This window comes from Diuraphis noxia, unplaced genomic scaffold (assembly GCF_037042655.1).
Source record: "Diuraphis noxia isolate RWA-SAM2 unplaced genomic scaffold, SU_Dnox_SAM2 contig0002, whole genome shotgun sequence".
NCBI classification, from domain to species: domain Eukaryota; kingdom Metazoa; phylum Arthropoda; class Insecta; order Hemiptera; family Aphididae; genus Diuraphis; species Diuraphis noxia.
The window spans coordinates 83,269,288-83,293,865 of record NW_028301712.1 but is presented as its reverse complement, the minus strand read 5'-3'; the positions used below and the strand labels follow the sequence as shown (position 1 = coordinate 83,293,865).

Here is a 24,578-nt window from a genome sequence, read left to right as displayed (position 1 = left end):
CTATAATTTCAGTTATCAAGTTATCTAAGTTGTCAATGATTATTCTTATAAATAAATGAATAATTGCTTACTTAAAAATTAAAACAAATTGAACCAAAAAATAAGCACATAGTTTCAAAAGATGCAATTTTTATTTAAGTACCTAAATACTAAAAATTTTACAAAATATTAATTTATATACTCGTAAAGTTGTAATTTATAATATATTTTCAAAGTAAAAATTCTAAATTTCCAACAAAACTTTATCTCGAGAATTTTGTAAGCAACGATTTTATCGATTACCTATTTTTCAATATCATTTTTACGTATCGTCTATCGACTAGTGCGATGACATTTTAATAATGTTACCGTCTTGATACAGACAATGAGACAAATTATTATATAGTGTTATAATAATATTATACTGTTGTAAAAACGTGTATAAGTGTCTGAATATATTATTGGTATTTTTCTAGAGAAAATCTGGGTAGGCCCGGGCCTACCGGGCCTGCCTACTGGCTACGCCCCTAGATTATTGTTAAACGTGATGGTTATTTATTATTTTAGTGAACATTTTTTACCTAAACAATATATCATTCAATCTGCGGTGGAAAATGGGGCGAAAGTGCGATTTGTAAATAATAATAATAAATAGGTATAACGGTTAGTCTCCTTGGTCGGTTGTAGTATAATAGTATGGTATAGGTATTATACTCTTGCAGCAGTGCGGATCGGTCGGCGTACGCAGTGGTTCGCGCGAAATCTGAGCCGGGCCGCTGGGGGCAGCGGGAGGTGGAGGCGGCGTTTGTTTTGCAAAGCTGGGCCGGCCTGTCGTGTGGTATTATATTATTATATAGGTGCACAGCGCTTGGTAGTCGTGTAGGTATATACCATGTACGATTAATTGGCAACGCGTCAATACCGCACGGGCGGCGCGGCGGCTCGAAGGACGCGTAAGGGTACCCTCGTCCGTATACGCGCGCAACTCAGTGCCATTTCGTCCATCAAATCCGCCGTGAAATATTTTTGTCGGTATATTGGGTAACCACCATCACGCGATACGCACAGCACGCTTATTATTACGACCCGCGATTTCGTCACGAGGTGAGTCCAACTGCAGTACATAACTTATTTATAATATTGATAATAATAATATATGTATTCCATAATTACCTATCGTAGCCTGTATTGATTGAGGCGACCGCGTTCTTTTCTGCTGTACGTTTTTGAGTATTGTCTATACGACCGCCGGCCGCGGTTCCGTTCGGTTCGAAAGTATTACGTATCTTTAGTGGTGCAAGACATACACACAGACACACCCGCCTACCGACCCCATCCCGCGGGCCCCGGTGGTTTGCTTGTCATACAATGTATGGTAATAACCGTTATAATACTGACTAGGTACCCTGCGTAAAATGAATTCCGACCACGCGCGATTATCATCGGGGTGATGTTTAAAATTATTAAAATCGTATACAATGCAGTCTCATTAAAACATGTTCGACAAACACCCCCCTCCTCCTGCCATAATCATGATGTAAGTAAAAATTGGATAACTTAATATAAGGTCAGGTGGGGTAAGAGCCTAACGGGGCTAGTGCCTAATTCGGTTATAAAAAATATAATATTTCAATTTTAAAGTTTATTTCATGAAAACTACGGAGTTAAGAAATAATCGAATGTTGTGTTATATTGGCTACACTGTAAGATAAATTAAAATAATTAAATTCTTTCAACGGAATTTGTTTACAGATTTTCATTAGTTTATATGGCAGTTGCCCCGGCTAAGGAACAGCTAGCTAGAATACAACTCTATAAAAATTACCGATTTTGCTCTTACCCCGGTAGCAGGGAAAGTGCAACATTTTTTTTTTTCATTTAATAATTATTTTTCAACCAAAAAAATTATCAAAACACTGCTTTGAATACAAATTTGAATTCCTAATACGTTCATTAATATATGAAAAAAAAACAATGTTCCTAGTAAGAATACAGTAAGATATAATATGTTCCATTAAACTGAGATTTTGCAAAACGGCGTTGCTGTTACCCCACCTGACCTTACATTCAAAGCATCGCTGCGTATAATCATATTGGAGATTATATAATAATAATCATACAACGTGTACGTCATCATACCACAACATCTCGTTCGTGACGATTTTCTCATTTCTCACATCAACCGTTTGGTAAATCGTCATAATTATTTTGTCATGCACTCAGCTGATCTCCGACGGACGCGCAAAATACCTATCCACAGTACCCACACACACAATATATTACGTCGCTTACGCCTTATTGGTGGATATAAAGCGTAGTGTTTCGACACTTATACACATTTACAATAATTATTTGAGATTCGAGGGGCTAGAGAAAAACGCGTCCAGCGGTATAAGTGTGTGTGTTTGTACTCTGTGGACCATCGTTTTGCAAATTTAATATTGTTCACACCACACCCGTACTACAGCAGTATTTTAATAATATATGACGTGTATAAAATATGCACTACAATACATCATCCGAGTGCGGAGTGGTGGCCAGCAGCGCACCGGGGTGGAGGATGTAATTTTTTTTATCACAGCGTATATAAATAGCATTTCGGATAATCGTGTACACGCCGCCGCCGTCGACTGTTATAAATTCGGACTCGCGCGCGAATTTGGCAAACTTTCCGGGTCAAGTCACAGCTGCGCGCAGCCTCGTCGTTTTCGAACCAAAACTATTCGATTCCGCGGACGCTGGACACACAATAATATAATATACCTAATATATAGGTACATCAATAACTCCATGCGTTTTATATTATATTTACAATATTGGCGTAAATTTGGTGCAGAGAAATATTTCAATTTGAACCCCCCCCCCTTCCCCAATTCTTCAACTTCGGAAATTCCCGGTGGAAAATTGTTTTCCTATTTTCCCAGGTGTGATTATATTATTAGTAAACATCCTTGTTCGACAGTAATAATTTTATAGATGTATTTGTTCAATTATCAAATGTGGACTTTGGAAAATAGAAACTGTATAGGCATACAAATTTTTATGATTTTCTGGTGATGCAGACATTTGCGCCACTCAATTTAACCACTTTTGGTGTAGTGTATATGTGTATAGTTCTACCCACCTACCTAACCTAACCAACCGCTTTTAATGACAATTTGGTTATCAGTCCATTTCGTTACGTAAATATTTTAAATTAAATGCTATAGGTGATAAATAATAATCAAATTAATTACGAACGTATACAATTAGGTACTTACATATTATTAAAAGCAAAAAAAAAGATTGAGTACTACTAAAATTTAGTTGCCATTACACCTATAGTAATCTATAGTAATAGTGTTGGAGTCACTGATTTAGCACTGTTGTGTTTTATTTATAGGGTCCACGTCGGACGTCGGACACGCGACTATAATTTACACAGATGGTGTATAAATATATAACTCGAATTGTCTAACGACTATTAATTGTTACCAATGAACACATAATTTATTACGTCAAATGTTTTATATAGTATATTGTATAATATTAAATAATAAATATTAATATCGTTAGTCGTCACTCGGTCACTATATTATAATGCTCGGACGGAAATTAATAACAATGTGATGCATTACGCCGTATCTGTACGAATGTATACAAAATACAAATTATTATACGACAAAACATACCGAGTTGAAAATCATAATATTATTTATATATTTTCGCAGTATACAAGTATATTGTTTGATTAACTAAATTCTGAGTTCTGACGGCGTCTGAGCATACCAACTTTCGGAACAGTTTGACAACGCAGGCGACGTAAGCGCAAGGCCTACGGTGGCATTAATAACTCTTCTAATATTTTCCTTGTTTGTCCCTAGGCAACTTATAATAGAATAAATGTCTCATTTCGAATGACCAAAAAAAAAGAAACTATCGGGAATATTGATACAATACTAAGGTTAAGAGTACGTAACAGTGGTATTTGTTGTCTCCGTCTTACCAGTGCGTAATATAGCAAATTTACGCTCAGCAAAACACTTGTAGCTCCTTTAGTTTAAAAATTACAGTGAATCGACCTATTATGAAACTTGATGGTAAGAACATTATCTGTGTATGTACGTTGGTTTTTTACGATAATTCAATTTTTAAGTGAGTTATGAGCATATAATATACAGTACATTAAAAATGCTCATAACTCATCACTTAAAAATTCAATTATCGTAAAAAACCAACGTACATACACAGATAATGTTTTTACCATCAAGTTTCATAATAGGTCGATTCACTGTAATTTTTAAACTAAAGGAGCTACAAGTGTTCTGCTGAGCGTAAATTTGCTATATTACGCACTGGTAAGACGGAGACAATAAATACCTCTGTTACGTACTCTTAAGTCTAGGTAGTATCCAGTAGGATCAGTAAGGAGATAGTATGCTAGTATGTATACCAAATTAGAAAACAGAGAAAACTAACAACATTATATCTATACGGAAAAAAATAGAACATAATACAAAAATAATATAAAAATAAAAATATACGAATGTCGAATACAAGTCCAAATTAAAACGTATTATGGTAAGAGAACATACAAATTGAATACAGGTCGGAAACATTTTGTAAATTTGAGGAAAAAGGTGGGATCGTTATTCGTTAATAGTTTGTATTACAGTATTAGAGTTAGACAGATGTATGGGAATAATTATCAAAATTGGTTTCAAGAGATTTGGATGATAGTAAGAGATATTGAAAAAGACATTTGTATAATTAGAGCGTAATGACATTAAATAATCAGAAATAGATGTGGGTAAGATCTTCGATTTCATCAGTGAGGATGTTGATATGAATACAAAATTATCCATATGTCTCTGCAGTCAGCAAAACCTTAGTTGTAATTGTTAGGAAAACAGAGGATGTTGATCTTGATGGTGTCGAGCAATGGTACAACTAAGGGAATGCAAGGGTGTGCTTAAGCAACCGCATGTTAAATGTAATTGTAATTTCGAATATCTATTTAGTTTAAATTAATTATTTTATTTTTAAGATTTCATTAGGTATTATTAATTTTTATCTTGCATCCTAAGATTATAATCTAAACTACAAAATGTAAACTTGTTATTTTAGTAATTTTTTTTAAGAGATTAGTATGTTAGGAGTTATAGACATAATTAGTACAGTACTACACTACTACAATCAAAAACGACTACGTTAGAGAAGACAGAAATTATTGTTAATAATGTCATTGGATCATTTAAAAATATGAGAACAGATAAATAATTTTGATTCAGAACTATGATTAAAAATCGTACCATTTTGTGGAAAAATTATATATACCTATTAATGGACTTTCCCATCCAGGTTAATTAGCTATACTATGTTCATATAACCTAACCAGATAATTTAATAAATATATAATTTGGAGACCATTACCAGACTCAGATGTTGTAATTGTTCTAGACGAAATATCGAAAAAATATTTTTACTACTATCGATAGAAAAATATGTTTAACACATAACATTTTTATATAATAAAATATTATCATAGAAAAATGAAATGTGTTAATTGTTTTTCTTCTAATAATGGTATTGTTAACATAGCGTGCGCACGGAGGAGGCAGGGGGGCGGCTGCCTCCCTACGAGATTTTCCGCTTCACCAAAATATAATATTATACCTACCAATTGGGAAAAATCGGGTGGGGGGATTGGAGTCTGGACCTCCTTAGCTAAGGTATTGCCTCCCCTGCCAAGAATACCTGCGCATGTTTATGATTGTTAAGAGGACGTGATACCCGCATGTGTTGTCTCCGTCTTACAAATGCGTAACATGGTACATTTTTCACTCAGCAGAACACGTGTAGCTCCGTTAACTTAAAAATTAGAGTGAACTGATCTCTTATAAAATTTAAAGGTAAGATTATTATCTAGACAACCTCATATGCTTTTTATTTTACATCAAATTTAAAGCGAGTTATGAGTATTTTAAAATTGTGAATTTTTTGTGCATCTTAAAATACTCATAACTTCCTTTAAAATTTAAATATATTAAAAAGCATATGAGGTTGACTAGATAACAATCATACCTTTAAATTTCATAAGAGGTCAATTCATTCTAATTTTTAAGCAAACGGAGCTACACGTGTTCTGCTGAACGTAAAATTTACCATATAATGCACTTGTAAAACAGAGACAACACATGCGGGTATCACGTCCTCTTAATAATAAATAATAATATAATCAATTATTTATTATCAATCAGTAATATAGCCTCCTCGGCTATGAAAACGATTTATAACTGTTACAATTGTAACACTCCCTAGATTTAAACTCAAGTTGTGCTACTAGTTTTAGGACAATTTCAACCATAGCACTTGCATAATATTATTCACTATATAGTAAGTACATAGAGTGAATATAGAAAACGCTACCGTATTCAATCGAGATAAAATTATATTTTAGGACATAACGGTCTTATCAATGGTAATTCAGGAGTACAAATATACAATTGAAGCAAAATAAGTATATCTCTATCGTGTCTCAACTATTAATATAAAATCATTGATAAAAGGGCTTCAATTGCCTCCCCCTCCGAGAACGCGGCCTCAGATATATTTAACATACCTAGTCATGGTCTATCCATATCTTTATTATCTATGATTTTAATAGAGTTAGGATCTAGTGATAATTTTTACATACGTATATATGTTTTTTCACATTTTAAATTGCCAAAACATTATTCATAATTTTTGTACTTAGGTATCAAAACTATAAATCCTTAAAAATAATCTTTTGTTTACAAATAATTATTAATAATTTAAATCTTCATACATATAAAAATAAATTACAAAATTGTAGAGGAAACATCTTCAAAATAACCCAATGTTATCAATATTATTACCTACTATTTTTTATTATTATTATTTTTTTTTTGTAGTTAATACCTACTTACTATAGTATTAAGTTCAATTGACCTTGAACACTGCATGAGCAAATATAGAAAAAAACAGAATAAAGATGATTAAGTATATAGGTTTATTGCGTTATAGCTTGGAATACGTCATTCTGTATTATAAATTATAATTATAATAATTATGTAATAAATTATGACAACAAATAATAACATTGTTGGATAGTTCATAGTATAAAAGAAAAAAAGAACCCTGTTTAATTATGTACATCTACCTTAACTTAACTTATTAAAACTAATTATTATTTGAATATCTTTAATAAGTTTTTATTAATTTGTCGAATCAAAGTTTTTTTTTCAAAATAAGGACCAGGGGCTCCTCAAGGTGACTTAAACGTAAATGGTGCAAAGATATATTATATTGAAAATAAAAATACACAAGATCTAAATCAAATTGAAAGCGTCATCAGTTGGTGACTATTCTTTTCTCAAATTATATGAATCGTGTTCTATTGTTTTCTTAATTCACGTAATACATATTATGTGTATGATGTAAAGATTTAAATTGTATATTTTCTCCTAAAAAAAGGCGTATGTATCCTATTTATATTCACCTTTCTAAGTGGATTTTATATAACTGTTTTGTCTAGTTTAAATTTATATTTTGTGTCTCTCATATCCATGTCACAAGATTATAAATTATTCCACACTGCATAACATTTTAGATTCTGAGCGGATCGATTAATGTATTGATTTTACCATGATGTGTGTGTTTTTTTTTTGTGTCTGTCATCACGTTTTGGGGCAGAAAAAATGCTTCGATTTTTGACTTCAGTACCTCGTTCGATCAGAAAGTGAATCTAGTTGGTACTTTGGGGAGTCACAAGTAAAAAATTCTTAATACTTTTCTAAATAATTAAGAAAAACAAACTAAAAATTAAGGGAAAAACGGGAAATTTTACGCACACTCATTTTTCGACAAAATCGATTTTGGTTTTTGATGTAACTTTAAAACAAATGACCATAGATACATGAAATTTTCACCGATTGTTTATATAAGTATATTCTATCCGCCATGAAATTTTCAAAAAATTTTGATTTATGTTGTACTATCCATAGGTATATGCAATTTTCGATCATTATTAGTTTTTTTTTTAAATTAATATCGATAAAAATTTATTTGTAAGGCAGAAAAGCTTGAAAATTTAATACAAGGCTCTTACATATTGTTACAATAGCAGTTTAAAAATAAAAGAAATTCATAGTCACAATTTTTTTTTATAATCATTCAAAGTTTGAATTTTGACAAAATACGTAAAAATCACAAAATATTTTAAGCTAGAAATTCATAAAAACTTTTGTTTTTAAATCTAAGATTTGAAAATTTAATACAAGATTCTTTAAAAGTTTTTCAATCTTTATCACAAATTAAAAGTCCACCGGAAATTCAAATTAAATTTTCATGAGCATTTGAAATTTAAATTTTTACAACATTGGATTTTCACTTTTAGCGATTTCTTTATTTTGGTGTAACTCTAAAACAAATTACCGCAGATACTTGAAATTTTAAATGAATGTTTATATAGGCATTTTCTATATTTGATAAAATTTTCAAAATATTTAGATTTGTTTTGAGCTGTTTACTGACATTTTAATTTTTCAACTTTTTAAATTTTTTTTTCTATAAACATCGATAAAAAATTATTTATTCGGTAGAAAAGCTTGAAAATTTAATACAAGGCTTCTACACATTGTAACAATGGCAGTTAAAAAATATTAAAAATACATAGGCACGATTTTTTTTTTTATAAGCATTTAAAGTTCAAATTTTGACTAAATACGTAAAAATTACGGCATGTTCAAATTATCTTAGATAGAAATTCATATAAGTTTTTCTTTTTAATTCTAAAATTTGAAAATTTAATACAAGACTCCTAACAAATTTTTATAATAGCAGTTGAAAAATAAAAGAAATACATAGTCACCACTTTTTTTACAAGCATTCAAAGTTTAAATTTTAGACAACATACGTAAAAATCACGAAAATTCATAAATTATCTTATGCTAGGAATTCATTAAAAATTTTCCTTTTATATCTAAGATTTGAAAATTTAATTCAGAGCTCCTATTATATTTTTACAATAGCAGTTGAAAAATAAAAGAAATGCTTAGTCATAATTTTTTTTATAAGCATTCAAAGTTTGAATTTTAGACAACATACGTAAAAATCGCGAAAATTCGTAAATTATTTTATGCTAGAAATTCATAAAAAAATTTCCTTTTATATCTAAGATTTGAAAATTTTTAATAATCTATAATATATTCTAGAAATCTAGACAGATAAACCGTCTTTGCTCAGAATCGTTTTTCGTATACAATGATATAATATCATTGGATTCAAATTTAATTCCATCCATTACAGTAACCCACTTGTAACCTACTGTACAGTAGAGCGACATCCACGACTTACCCGCCTTTTTTTGTACTTATAGATAGCTATTAGATACTACAAGTAAATAGTAAACTTATTATATCGTAATTAATTTTTTAGTAATAATTTTAAAAACAAAACCCCATTGTATTATTTTAAATGTTTAAGTATATAGCTACTTTTTTTTCCTTTTATATGCCGGGAACGAGTGGGAACTGTTTAACACTATACTGCCACCCAAGTATATAGCTACTATGTAAATTAATATTAATATATTATTATATTATGTAGACATAATTAAAGGGTTACTATTGTAATACATATACATACACCTAGCAACAATTCTATTATTCGTTTACAATAATTTATACGCCAAACATTAAAAATAAACAATCGTACGTTTCGAAAAATATCCTCAAATTTATATCATAATTCTATATAATATGAAAATATCTTTTGAGCCACTCATGTTTAAAAATAAATTCTTATTTAATATGATAGAATTCTGTTTCTGTATGACTGTTTGTTTATACTCATTATGATTGTACATTTATTTTTATTTTTATTTTTAGGCCAAAAAAACATTAATATTTGAGTTTAAAATGTTTTATAGTATATAACGGTAGTTAATTTTTAGTTAAATGTGAAATTAAATAGAGAATTTCATCAAACAAAATAATAAATTAAAATCTTAATTTTAAAAAGGGGTTAAAAAAATGTTATTGTAAATATAAAGTCGGAACTTAACTTTTACGTTTTATTGAAACTCGACATGGTATTTGTAGTTAATTTGTTACATTTCACTATTGTAGTATATTATACATAGTAACATAGTAACTAGGATAAAAAACACATAGTCGATATTGTTGATATCAATTGATTTTATTTAGACTGCGTAACATTGCTAAACAATTAATATGCATGATACATTATTTCTAACATTTTGAATAGTAAAATTAAACAAATTAAAAACATTATAAATTATAGTATAATAAATAGCTGTAAATATGTCAATATGGGCCAATTCGTTTAACAACGCATAGATTTAATTTAATGAAAATATATAAAACATAAAAATACAACCAGTAAACATTATATTATGATCACTCAAAAAATAATTAAGCACATTTTTTAATGAAATAAACACAAAATAACTATCTTATATACGAAAACCCATAGATACATTGTATACAGTTTAATATTTACTCGGAATTACTTCTGTATAAATTTGATTTATGTAATGCACTAATTCTTAATTAACAATATTATTTGGCATATTTGACCAATTTTAGCCGATATGTTCTTAATTTATAATTTTATCACATATATTGCTATTGAGAAAATTTATTGAGATTTGAGACTATTTATTATAATATATTAATGTTTAATACGAAGACACACAATAACTAAAGTAATAGTTAATAAGTTTACAGCTTTATTACTACCATTTTGAAATTTCGTTCAATTTAGCCTAAAGCCGCGTTGTTTACGAATGGTAAATTACCATTGGTCATACTTTTTTTTTTATAGAGTAGCAAATATGCAATAAGCTTCAGTAAGTGTCATGGTTGATCGTTGAAATATATAGGTTATTGCATATAGGCTTAGATTGTTATCATCATATAAAAAATGGCTGCTAAACGGGATATCACAGATAACAATTTTACGTAGGTACCATATAAACTTAACTGTTATTGGCTCCTTTATGTTGACATTTTTGTTTTTATCATCAAATATTTTATGAAGAAGGGGATATATATGATAACCTTGTATATTTCATTAATTGTATATCTTTTATACTGTATAGTAATAGTATGTATCTATCTAATTATTGAGTATATTGTGCTAAAATAGTATCACCACTATATAATGATTCTTTTTTTGCCCACTCCCACTACGTTATTTATATATATATACAATCGATATTTTTATATTATTTTAATGTAACTGCCAATTGTTGATTTATTAAACAAAAATTAAAAATGTTTGATGACAAATGGTATAATTACATAAAACTTGAACGTGTTTGTTGTGATTGTTCTCGCGTAAATATTAAGTTGAGCACATTTTAAGATAGATTTTTTCTATATTTTTGTCAATATAATAATAGTTATGTAGGTATAAGCTATAGATGCCTAGATTATTCAGTATCTGAATATAAATATTATCTTCTTATACATATATATGGATTTCTGTCTGCCTGTTTGTCTGTCCTTTATGTATTCCTAAACGGCTTGACTGATTGCAACAAAACTTGGAACAGAGGCTATCGGTCTAGGACATTTCGGCGTGGACGTTTCGGCATAGGGCCGTTTCGGCGTATGGCCGTAAGGCCATTTTAAGAAATTAGATAGGTCACCATAAAATATAAATATATAAATAATTTAAAATAAGGAGAATGCTATAAAAATTATATTAATTATATTATTATTTTTGTATAAAAACTGTATATAATAATTAGGTATATATTTAAGAGAATGCTATAATAATTATGAATAACAATATTCAGCTCATCATACTTAAATTATGTGCTATTCCTCTTAAAAAACTCATAATATTACGACTATCATAATCGCTGACTAATTTTAAAATACATTTATCAACGTCGCGATGTATTTTTTTTTATGGACTTTTGCCTGTTTCTATCTGCAAAAGAAAGTATTTCGACCACTTTGTATTCTCCTTTTTAAAAACTTATTAAAAGTTTGATTGCTTGTGCCATGGTGACTTCTAACTACTGACTACTTGACTATCTTATATAACTCAATTATCGTCTATCGATACATCGTATAGGTTAACTACCTATATCGCTATATCTTTATTGCTTATACCGTAATATAGGTTATGATGTGTGACAGTATAATATATATATAATATATTATTATTATTATTATTATATACAGTTCATACGGCACCGACGAAAGTGAGATAAATGCTAACATTATATTATCTAAACGCGATTAAAATAATTTTATGAAAAAAATGACTATACCCCGAAATAGACCCACGCCGAAACGGCCGTACGCCGAAATGGCCACGCCGAAATGTCCGGATCCGAGAGGCTATAGACCTAACGCCAGAAGATAGGCTAAGTTAAAAAATGATAGGCTTAAATATCATTAAACTGGATATTTGAACTTTCAGACTAATAAAACGAAAAAAATTACACAGTGATATAACTAAATTGAATGTCGTTGTAAGATGATTACTTAATATATTTTAACCGTTATCTATCTAATTATATGTATATTTTTATACTTGCTAGCATCATTACATGAAAGGAATTTAATTTATATTTATTTATTTTGAACCATATAAGAGGTAGGATTTTTGAAGGGCTACGAAGCGCACGGGTTCAGCCTTCAGCTAGTAAATTTCCAAATATAAATGCATATTTAATAATATTTTTAAAAATGTATTTTTATTTTGTTTATAGTAACAATCATTTGTTAAAAAAAATAACTCGTTTTATATTATTAATATTATTATTATATTTAATAAATTCTCGATATACTACATACATAATATTATATATTATTTTTAATTATTTATTTGCGCAGTAATACTTAAACAGCAGCATGTCAGAAAAACGGACACTCTTGAGCCGTCCCCGGACCCGGGTGTACGACTGCAACTACAACATCGGCGAGGGTTATTATAAGCCAATGATGGACCACCTGGACCGCAAGTACTACGGTTCTTCGGCCGCCCCAGCCGCAGCCAAGCCCGCGACCGGATTCTTCGACTCCAGTCCGAAAAGCCTGTTTGGAACTTCCGGTTCGTCAGCTTTTGACGAGTATAGATCTTCGTCACCGGCACGGTCCCGGCGCAGCGGATCCGACTCCAGATTGTCGTTACCCGATGACGAATTCGAACAAGAGGTAAATGCTTCCGATAACATTTATGATATATTATGCATAGATCGCTATAAATTAAGTACGATTTTGCTCTGTATTAAATTGGTATCAAATACTTGTTAAGTATATGGGGCACATGTTAACTTAAGAGGCAGTGCAGTAGCCGTTCAGGAGAATTATAAAATGTATTCGACAAGTAAATTTAGCTGGTCTTTAATGTTTGGTAGGTACAACATACATGCAGAACGCATTGTGAATTTACCCATTGTGATATCTCACGAAATAATGGAGATATCAAAATTCTGGTTTTTTCATAAGACTCAAAGGGATAAGACCTAAAATTATATTATTTTTAAATTTAATTTAAATGTTTAGGTAAAAATTTAAAAATATATTTTTTTATTTAATTATTTACAAAAAAATTGACTATAGCCATTTTGTAGAGTTTATTTTTCAGAAATTATTGACGTTTCAAAATTTATTTTTCACTAATTTTTTGATTTTAATATTTTTTCTAGTTTTGAACGTACGTTCACAAGCCCCCCCCCCATTTCAATTTTCAAAAAAAATTTTGGTTTAATATTTAGCGTACAGTTAGCTTGAATTGGCATGACTAATTTTAAAATTTGCTTGGCACCAGATCAACTTCAAAAGTAAAAATAGGGTAGGGGGTTATAGAAATATTTCTACAGCCCCCCTCAAACAGCTTTTAAGTGTTAAGGGTTTTTTCCACCCTAATAATTAGCGTGAATTTGAGTGATCTATTTCGAAGCCGTACGCCCAAAGCCCCAAGTACAAGGTGCTATGCCTCCTTTTACCTATTTTGCCACCCCTTTATACTGCAAAATATCGTGGTTATCAACAAAACCTCACAAAAAAGCTGCCTAAAATAATATTATTTAATCATTGTATATTAAGAACAACAATAAATAATTCATGAAATCAGTCTATATAAATGTACTATATTACTAGGTATGTTTTTAATTAGAGTGAATTTACATAACCTATTTACATCCAAGCCCCTGACATCATGCAAATCCCCTTTATTACCTATATCATTGTTATAATACGTTAACGAGTAACGACATAAGGTGCAAAAGTGAATTCTTAATATTTTATATTGATTATGATACTCTATATAGTATATCGTATCATATTCGTTAAGTCAATGTCACGTTTAATTATTTATTGTAATCATGAATACTTTTCCACACTTAAAAGAAGATTATTAGTGATTACCATACATTTTTTTAAACTGGTTATGAAATGTTATGAGTTTTACAAATTTATCTAACAACCAAGCTCTAATTTTCTAATTAATTTAGTGAATAGTGATTGATGGCATTCATTCCCAACACTCATTTCATAATATACTAACGTCAAAATGTTTGTTATAAAATAAACTTTAACATTTTTTAATTCAAAAATACCAATTATGAAATTGTTTTAAAATCAGAACATTTAAGAAAAACAATAATTTTCAAACAGTTTTCATTTTTAATAATAAAATAACTTAACACAATAATTGTAAATATATTATATTGTATATTTAAATTGGATTAAAATAAAATGTACTTACACATGTACCTTTAAGTAATAAAATATTTACATATTAAAATATGTGTACTTACATCGTTTAAAATTTTTTTTAATTTATATAGTATAAATTAAAAATTCACATAATATTATATGCTGTTTTCCTTAACTGGAATTGGTTTTTTTTTAGATCGTCATACAATTCCCAGTTGTGCGTAGGTAGTAGGTACCTCTTTTAGCATAAGCTGTATAATGATCTACCAAATTCCTTAATCCAAATTTTTATTTTATAAAAATTAAAAATGTTGGGATTATAAGCTAAATATTTTTGTGGTCTCCGTAAATTATTATTTGATATAAAATTATTCCTATCACAATTTCACAATTTCAAAAATCATAAATTCATTTCAACGATTCCCTTCTAAGTAGCAGGGCCACTGTATTCCAGGTCCAACAGCCTTCTCCATGTGGGGACAATAGTAAACTTTTACATATAATTTATTGTTATTTCATTATTTTAATCTTATGTATAAAAAGTATATTATATTAAGTACATAGTTCTATTTTCGATAGTATAGTTATGAAAAACTGGTATTAGTTACAGTGACAGTATCAGTATGGCAATTACTCAGTGCAGCTCAATGTACTGTCATGTAATATACCTAGTATTAGTATAATAATATAATAGACGTCAGTTTTTGTACTCTATAATACAACACGATGATCGCTACCCTCTCGGGGGAGGAGCAAACACCTTTGATTTTTTTGAATGTAAAATTTATAATAATTAGTAAATAGGTCGCTAAAAACGTTAAGAAAATAACAGTTATGATGCACGGATGCAGTATATCATACGATGTTATGATAGGCCTGCTGGTAAATTGTCGGTATGAATTGTGTCAATTGGTATCCATATCCATATACGTCGTTATCTTAAACCTAAGCTACTTACGATAAAATCTTAATCTTAAATATCAATCAAAAATAAAAATAAAAAACTCTGAAAACGGTTAAGCAAACCTTTGGTTATAACTTATAAGAAAATAATTGACTGATAGTAAAAACGTATAATCTAACTATGATATACTACATATTATCTAATATGATCTAACTATGATATACTACATATCTCATAATATGATATATTATTACATATTATGTAACCATACGTCCATACAGCTAAATTTATAATTAACACCTTGGACTTTTCCAAAATAAAAGGATGTCAAAGTGTATGAAAATCTGATTCGTATTTTTAAAATCTATTTTTGGCATTGTATTTTTTCTAACATTTAAATGGGAATAAAAATAATCAATGATGAATGGTTTACATTGTTTTATGAATACAATTTTAGAAATTCCTCGACCATCGGGCGGCATTTTTCTCCGGGCAAGTTACGGTGTCCGGAGAACAAGTGCCGCCATCCCCCACTCCGGGACATGGCAGAAACCTACGGGTGCCTCAATAGAAATTCTGCCAAAAACTCTCACCCACGTGTAAAACCAACCAACAGTTCCATAAGAACCTACAGTACTACCCCCTTCCCAATGGCCTTAGTTGCCGCGGGATAATTAAAAAAAAAAAATTTTAGAAATATACCTACCTGTATATACTTAATAATGTGTACCGTAAATGTTATATATATATATATATATATATATATATATATATATATATATATATATATATATATACATATATATATATGTATATTGACCTGCTATAATTAAGTGTTAGATTATGGACACCGGACACCTATAAAAATATTATTTTCTATATTATTTTAATAGGTAATTATTTGGTATTAGGTATAACTGTATAAGTTTATAAATAACGATTAAAATAATAAGATTCTTACTATATATTATTAAATCATATCAATCTAATATATATATATATATATATATATATTATATATAGATACATTAATTTTATAGGGTACTTATATGTAAAATCCATTAAGTTTGTATGAGCATAAATTAGTTTTTTGATAACATTAATGACTAGGTCACAATAATATATTTTATGAAAAATAAACATTAATAACAAGTATTTTTTAAAAATAATTCCGTAAAAATTATCAACTATTATTATGTTTGTTTTACTACTTTTTGGATGTTTACGTAAATATCTTGCTCCAGATGTTCGGAGCGCTCTCGAGATCTTGTATACTTATTACTTTTTCTGGAGTTGAACAAATCATCATAAGCTGCATTTTTTTATACAATCTAAAATAATCTTTTCTATCTAAATTTATATAGGTACTTATTGAATGAACTAAATGCCTCGGGTTTAAATGAATAAATACAGCACAAAGTTATATTTTATGTGACAAAATAATGATTGCTCCTTCTGTGATTTGGTGGTAAATGGGGTTAAATTAACTGATTAATCATAATTAATAAAACACACACACACACTTGGACAGACTTAGTTGTTCAACTTGTAAGTTTATCCTCAAAATAGAAAAACTCCTTACATTATAATTTAGCTATAAAAAGGTGGACATTTTTTCTCACTAAACTTATATTATTAAAATTAAGTGCTTAAATTGGCACTAATGACACTGTACACAATATATTTTCGTATTATTCAAACGTATCACATACGTAACAAAATTTGCAATATGAGTAATATTTTAGGTACCTAAGCACTATTTAAAAATAGTAAAAACTCTTTAAAACCAGTGGTATATTTAAAAGGGAGGAAACAGGAGCATTCTTCCCAAGACTTTTTTTTTTACTGTTTTGCGGAAGCTGTAATCATAAATTAAATTTCGTTATTATGAGCATTATTAATTCAAAATTATTATTAGTTTGAAGCAGTTCCACAAACCATAACTAAATAAAAAATAAAAGTAAACTATTGCATTTGAATTGCCTTATATTGTAATAGTGAGTAATATTTGTATTTAGCCTCCCCCTCTCCCCTGAAAAATTATCCCAAATATACCACTTCATTTAAACTTGAATATTACTCCCAAGCTATTCAGTTACAATTGTATTGTAAATTCGAACGATTTTAAAATTCGACTGATGAAACTACATAATACCGCGGTATCTATGCATTGAGTTTATCGATGAGTGATGACGTTATTTTCGTTTGTTTATCATATGATTTAATGCCATTTTAATAACGAATGTGTGTCGGTTGCTGTGTTTCAGGTGGCCGCAATGCGCCGGGCTCGTGCCGCCAAGGTGGCAGCTGCCCGGACGGCGTCACTGGAAAAGGACTTCGAGTCGGCGTTCAACGGGTTCGCGTCAGACGGCAAGCCGTTGGCGCGGCTCAACTACACGGAGAAGTTGTTGGACACGGTTGGGCTGAACAGCAGGTCGCAGGAGGCTCTGGAGGACGAGATCTACAAGAAGAGGACGAAGTCTTTCTTCCAGGACGCGGAGGACGTGGTGGCCACGGCCGAACTGCATGCCAACAACCGGCGGTCAGCCGCGTTAAAAGCGCATCTACAGGAGGCGGCTGACGAACAGTCGGCCGGCCAGCTGGCGGCCGAGGCCAGGGCGCGCAAGTCCAAGGCCCGCCTGTTAGACATACAAAACGAGCTGGACGGCATCGTAGAACGGGACGCTGCCCGCCAAAAGCGCTCGGCCAATCTGAAGGCGCTCTTCGCTGACAACGAAGCGCTCACAGAATCAGTTAGCTCTTTCAAAAAGAAGTCATCGAAAAAAGTGACATTTTAATGGAATTTAACGTATTTAATTTATTATTGTTATAAATTTAATGATATATTAAGAGAGAGAAAGAGGTATAAGAAAGATGATCAAAGCAAATCAGACGTCGTGATCGCTCACCGTCATGTCACCTCTAATCATTATACAACTGTTGTTTCTTTTTCCCTCTATCTATTCTCTTTACCTCTTCTTTCTCTCCACTCCTCTCTTTTTATCTTACCCAGATTCTCTTTCTTTCTCTCTTTTTGTCTTACAATTTTTTCTCCTCCACGATAAAGTCTAATTTAGCATTACAAATTTTAACTAATAGTGTGATACATTTTATTTGGATTTTTTTTTCGTAAAGTTTTAGAACATAACGTTTTTATTGGTCAGATACTCAGATTAGTGGATATTTAAGCAGAATAGAACGAACTTTAATCAAATTCCTCAATTATAATTGCGTTTTATAGATTTGAGTTCAAATGTTGTTCGATATATATTTATTTTTTTTTGTTGCATTTTTGTGTCATTATACATTTTACCATTTTACGAACAACCGTTTATAGGAATGTATTACCTTTACCGATTGAATATACCTACTTAGTACTTAATATATTGTTCGAATAAATATATATATATAGGATATAATAATATACGTTCAAATCACAAATAATATTATGAGTGTAAATACTATAATATATACCCATTATATTTTTCGGTTTTCCGATTATATTGTTTTCATTAAATAAGTTTAAACTACTTTATAAATGTTGTGAGCTGTGACTAACACCTAATGTCACGAATTAAAAATTATTGTGAGTTGTGTTGAATAGTCGAAATATATTGAATATAGTTGAGAAGTGTTTATTGAATTGCATATTAGGCAACGTTATTTTACAGTTACGACTTTTCTTATTTTATTAAAAAATAATTTACAATTTACACAAATATTATAGGTACAATTATAGTATAATGAGTAAATTTGATGAATGGCTATTGACGGGAGTTTTGCCTTTATATCTTATATGGACAGTCAATCAGCACTCAGCAGTTACTATTTATATATTTTTAACAATTGTTAAGTTTAAGTCATAACGATTCGTCATTTTAGCACTATTCGTACAGCCAACACAGCTGTACTCCAGAGGTTATTATTTATTTATTTTTTCATACTAAACACTATATTAAGCGTTTTCGTGGAGGGTGGTTTGCTTCCACGCCCTCCAAGGTGTATTTAATCCATGCATACATAAATATTAAGTACGTAGTGGATTTCTATTTTTCTTAAGGTACCTACAGAGTCAACTGAGTCATGACTAAAATAAAATAAATAATAATATCAAGCTTGAAAACATTATCTATGGATCATTATCCAAAATCTATGGATAATGTTTAGTTTACCAGCTATTAATAATATAGTATGTTGGTAATTAATCTATGTTTATAAAAATTATGGCAATATTATGGTGATAGCAATATTTATTTATTTATTTTTATTTTTATTTTTATTTTTATTTTTTTTGAGCCCACAAACTATGGTTGATATGGTTGGTTCAAAGTCTATAAACACGTGTATGTGTGGTAAGAATTTGCCACTAAAAATCCGGGTGGTTACCCATCCGGAAACTACTGGCTCTCAGATACGTGTTGTGACTAAAGCCAGACACCACCAAGCCACAAACATTTATTTTATACATTTGCGCAAAACGTAAAAATGTATTAATATATATAATATATATATTTATATCAACCAATTAATCAAAAATGAATTTAAGAAATGTAAAAACACAGTTAATAGTTATTACAGGTATAACATATAACACACTTTTCAATTTCACATTATACATTAGTACATAATTTATAATGTTCTTCATATTAATGATAAATATGAAATTGAAGACTTCGTTGATCAAAATTATATGTAGTGAAAAGTGCATGATTATATATTTATAATTTATAAAATAAAAATGATGTAGAAATTCAGTTTTATTGGTTGGTGATTCTATTATTACACAGTATATTAGTATGTATATTGTACAGCAGAGTTTGTTTAAGTCTAATATTTGTCTGCAGTTTTCAAAATGATAAATTTAGTTGTTTTGAGCATGTAGTCGGTCTTTAATGGTTGGCCGTGGTACATCCAACATATTAGGATGACGTCCTAATGTTGACAACGTAACCCTGAAATATGAAAATAAACTCATCAATTATATCTCAATAAAAAACAAATCTAAATAGGTATAAGCAAAAATTTGAATAAACAGATAATTGTTTGGATTTCCGTGAAATTCTATGATGTATAAAATGAAATGTATAATACACTTAGAACAATATAGTTGGTCTGTTTATCTTGATGATTTTCGATCGAAACTTAAAAATAAATTCCAATTTATGTATATAGGATATAGTAGGTTAGTACCTATGTGTACAATTTTTCTCTGGTTTGCTGGATAAAAGTGTTAGACTATAATAATGACTGGTACAATAAAATATATAATATATAATAATATTAAAATAAGAAAAACCTCGAGTTTGCGAAATTGTGTATGAACTATGAACAGGGGTTAAAGTGGGGGGGGACGCAGGAGGACTCAGTCCCTTTACCTCTGTCGGCGGTTAAAAAGCGTCCCCTTTAACAAATTAGGATTTTATACATTAGACATTATACATGAAATTATATATGGAACGCTTAAAACTTTTTTGAAACATTAGTCCCCTCTGGAATTTTTTCCCACTTTAACCTCTGACTATGAATAAGGTATAAATAAATAGGTACCTAATTCGATAACTGAAAAGTATGGATAAATTGACGACATTTATAATGTCCGATCAAAAAAAGGTAGCATCTATAAAGGTAAATTTCGGAATGCTGATAAAGTAATTTCACATCGCCAGCATCGCCTTATGGGTAGTTTATAGTGTTTATACAATACTATAATAATAGCAATAATAGTTAATAATAATACGTTATTTTTGTACATAAATGTCATAGAGTATTATAGAGTATAGACTATACCAAGTAGTAGGTTAGGTTAATCTACGCCTATGTACCCAAGTAGGAAAAATTACCTCTTACCTATACATACACAATATTAAATTAGGTGTCATCATATTATAACCGCGACTTACCATGGTGTACCGATGAGCTGGTCGTAGTACTGCCTGTAGTAGTAATGCTTGTCGTGATCTGCCCGGCAGACGGACGGTATTACCATGTAATCGTTGAGCTTAGACTTGACCAGCGGGAAATCGGAAGATGACAGACGGCGGCCGTCTTTGGTGCACGTCCTGAGCACACGTTCCTCCCACGTCTGGGGCACAGGGACCGGGTCGTACAGTCCTCTCTGCCGTCTGTCCATGTACGTTATGTAGTCATCGTAGTAATTATGCTGGTAGTCGTACAAGATTTTGTACTGCAACCTGGTCGGTCGGGCCCAGTGTCTGAAAATCTTGCGCCTGTCCTTTTCCTCGATCTGCTCGATCATGATATTATAAACACCGCGATCAGTATCGATATTATATATATATATAGCGTCATATAGGTAGGTACGTCAGGTGTAATTATGTATTAATTGCGTAAAGGTACCTACTACTAGCTAGTTTATAAGGATCATGGATAATATAATAATAATAATACACATGTAAGAGACATTCGATTTTGTCATGAAAATATAATACAATATATAATATTGTACACGCTCGTATTAGTCGTATTCACAATATTATGTCAATAAATACACACAGTGGCTATAGTACTTTGGTGTGTGCAAATTGTAAAAAATTCAAAAATTATTATAACAGTATTATAGGTAATAAACAAATTCAATTGTTCTAAACATGAGTACCTATTATGTCCAAGATGTAATTATAATTGTATAGATGATAATAATGATACGATACGATGAAATATAATTTCAAACATTAATACTATTAATACTATTTTTAATTTATACTTTGGCAAATCGTTACGTGACTTGTATTTACTCGACATTTCAATTCACGTGAAAATAATTATGTTGAATACTTACAGCGAGCTTATAAGTTTTCCTCCATTCGGCTGGCGGTTTAGGTGCTTCAACTGGTTTGGCAGGCTGAGTATCTTCTTCGACAACTTCTTCATTATCACCAACATCAACAGAAAAATCTGGGACGTCATCATCGAGCATCCAGGCAGGTGCATCAGGATCGGCCATGTTAGATGTGTGTAATTTTACTAAAAGATAATAAAAATCGTAAGCTTCTATAAAGACTAAAAGAGAACAAAAAATAAAATAAATACTATAGTTTGAAATTAAATATATAAAGTATATACACGAACCTTAACTGAATTCCAATCTAATAAAGTACCGACTGAAAGCTTAAATGAATCGATCACCCCTTTGGCCCATACAACTTATAATTCACTTGTGGCCATGAGTATGGCTCATGCCCAATATTTCAGGGATCGCAAAATATGCAATTGAATTCCTGCGTAAAGCGCCCCCCAAATACGTCCGAGAGTATGGTAACTGTATGCAAATAGTGTACGTAGCTTTCGTATCTCCGATCGCAATATTTGGAACCAATGAGAATTCTGATCAGATGTGTGTCTTTCTTGGCGCCGATACACTTTTTAGATATCTCATTGTGTCCTAATTGTCATTGTCAATGGTGAACAATGCCAATATTTTGTGATGAAGAAACCTATAACGGTTTTTGTTTCATTGGAATTGTTTTTTTTAAATTTTAAATCATTATATATTGGTTGAAAAATGTTATTATACCATCGTTTATACATAGACATATAGCCTATAGAGGATTGTATGCCAAATGTTGAAAAGAGATCCTATGCAGGTGTAGAATGTATACCTAATATTAAATGCAAATAATATAATATGTAATCGGTTTAATAAATAAAAAAAAAAATATACAAATTGAATGAAAAATTAATATTCATAGTTTGGGTAACTCTTGGGATGTCAAAATACAACGAATAAACTCAACATGGGGAATTTCTGTAATATGTATAAGATTACGTATTATTTAAATACTCATCAATAAATAATTATATTTTATTAATACATAATTTCCTTTACAATTGGCCAAACAAAATGTTCTTGACCCCTTTATTTATTCATTGCCATACTGACAAAAAAAGTTGGCCCCGTTAGTCAATCTTATCTAAAATTGTTTTAAAAATAAGGTGTCGAAAACAATAAATTGGAAAACATGAAACTATTATGTTTTAGATTCATTTAGATACTAGTTAAAATTTTGCATTAAACCTTTGTTTTCAAAATATTTAAATGATTCAGATTTAAAAATTCTATGTTTTTGTTTTTAATTGCAAATGCAATATTTATTATTAATGAAAAATTTTGAAATAACTGTTAATAAAATGTATATTTAAGTCAACTTTTCTCATTTAATGAAAAAAATGTTAACTATTTTATTAAGTATAATAATTAATAGGTTAATCTACGGAGTCAGGGAGTAGGTAATGGAAGCTTAGAGAAAAACAGACAATGGGAATACTTTTTTCATGCATTTTGCATTTTGCATAGTATCATATTTATATACATTTGTTTGAGTTTGAGATATTATTATATTAAATAATAATATCATATATGATTAATGTTAGGTATCAATACAATTTAAATATAGTTACTTATATTGATAGTTTGTCGGGGTATTTATTGTAGACCAAAACCCAAATAATTGAAATTGATTTAAAAATTGTGTTAACAATAAAAAATTGACCAATAAAAATAAGATGTTTCAGAAAATGATTCGAGCTATTTTTTTCAACATAATAGTAATAGAGCACGGATTTATAGCATTTGCATATTTATTTTGGTAGATACTTGATTGTATGATATGCTAAATGAGTGTAATATATTTTGTTTAATGGCAGAACGATTTAAAAAATAAAACGGCTACCATAGGATATACTACTTAAACCCAAAGAAGACACTTCAGATTCAGACACAGATCTGGACATATAATTTAACCAAAAATTAGTTAAAACTTGTAAATCGTATGTAAACACATAATCGTAATTGTAAATTTATGATATTGTAAAAATACTTGGTGTACCTATTGACACAATTAAATTAAAAAAAAAAAAAAGTAAAACTCTGTAAGTGCGTATATTTGATATTTATCCAGTTATCATATTTTTTTTATTTTAAGTGCTTATTTTACAATTATAATTGGATATTTTATATTTTAATGCATATT

General features: G+C 29.9%; 2 protein-coding genes across 3 annotated transcripts; one reads left to right on the top strand and one right to left on the bottom strand.

Annotated features, from left to right (window-relative positions):
- Positions 1–912: 912 nt before the first annotated feature.
- On the top strand, positions 913–19,219 carry LOC107173407 (uncharacterized). Its single transcript, XM_015523935.2, has 3 exons — positions 913–1,083; positions 12,858–13,178; positions 17,856–19,219. Exons 2-3 carry the CDS (start codon positions 12,876–12,878, stop codon positions 18,384–18,386), a joined length of 834 nt encoding a protein of 277 aa, XP_015379421.2. The 5' UTR covers positions 913–1,083; positions 12,858–12,875; the 3' UTR covers positions 18,387–19,219.
- Positions 19,220–20,327: 1,108 nt separating this feature from the next.
- Positions 20,328–22,817, bottom strand: fln (flightin). 2 transcript variants are annotated; one of them, XM_089221312.1, is made up of 4 exons: positions 22,678–22,817; positions 22,388–22,572; positions 21,489–21,832; positions 20,328–20,540 (listed from the first exon to the last, which is right to left on the bottom strand). In XM_089221312.1, the coding sequence occupies exons 2-4, from the start codon at positions 22,550–22,552 to the stop codon at positions 20,450–20,452; spliced, it is 600 nt and encodes a 199-aa protein (XP_089077438.1). In that variant the 5' UTR covers positions 22,553–22,572; positions 22,678–22,817; the 3' UTR covers positions 20,328–20,449. The 2 variants fall into 2 exon arrangements, with proteins under 2 accessions (XP_089077438.1, XP_089077439.1); XM_089221313.1 differs by having other exon boundaries at positions 22,388–22,608; positions 22,678–22,756.
- Between the last annotated feature and the right edge of the window lie 1,761 nt (positions 22,818–24,578).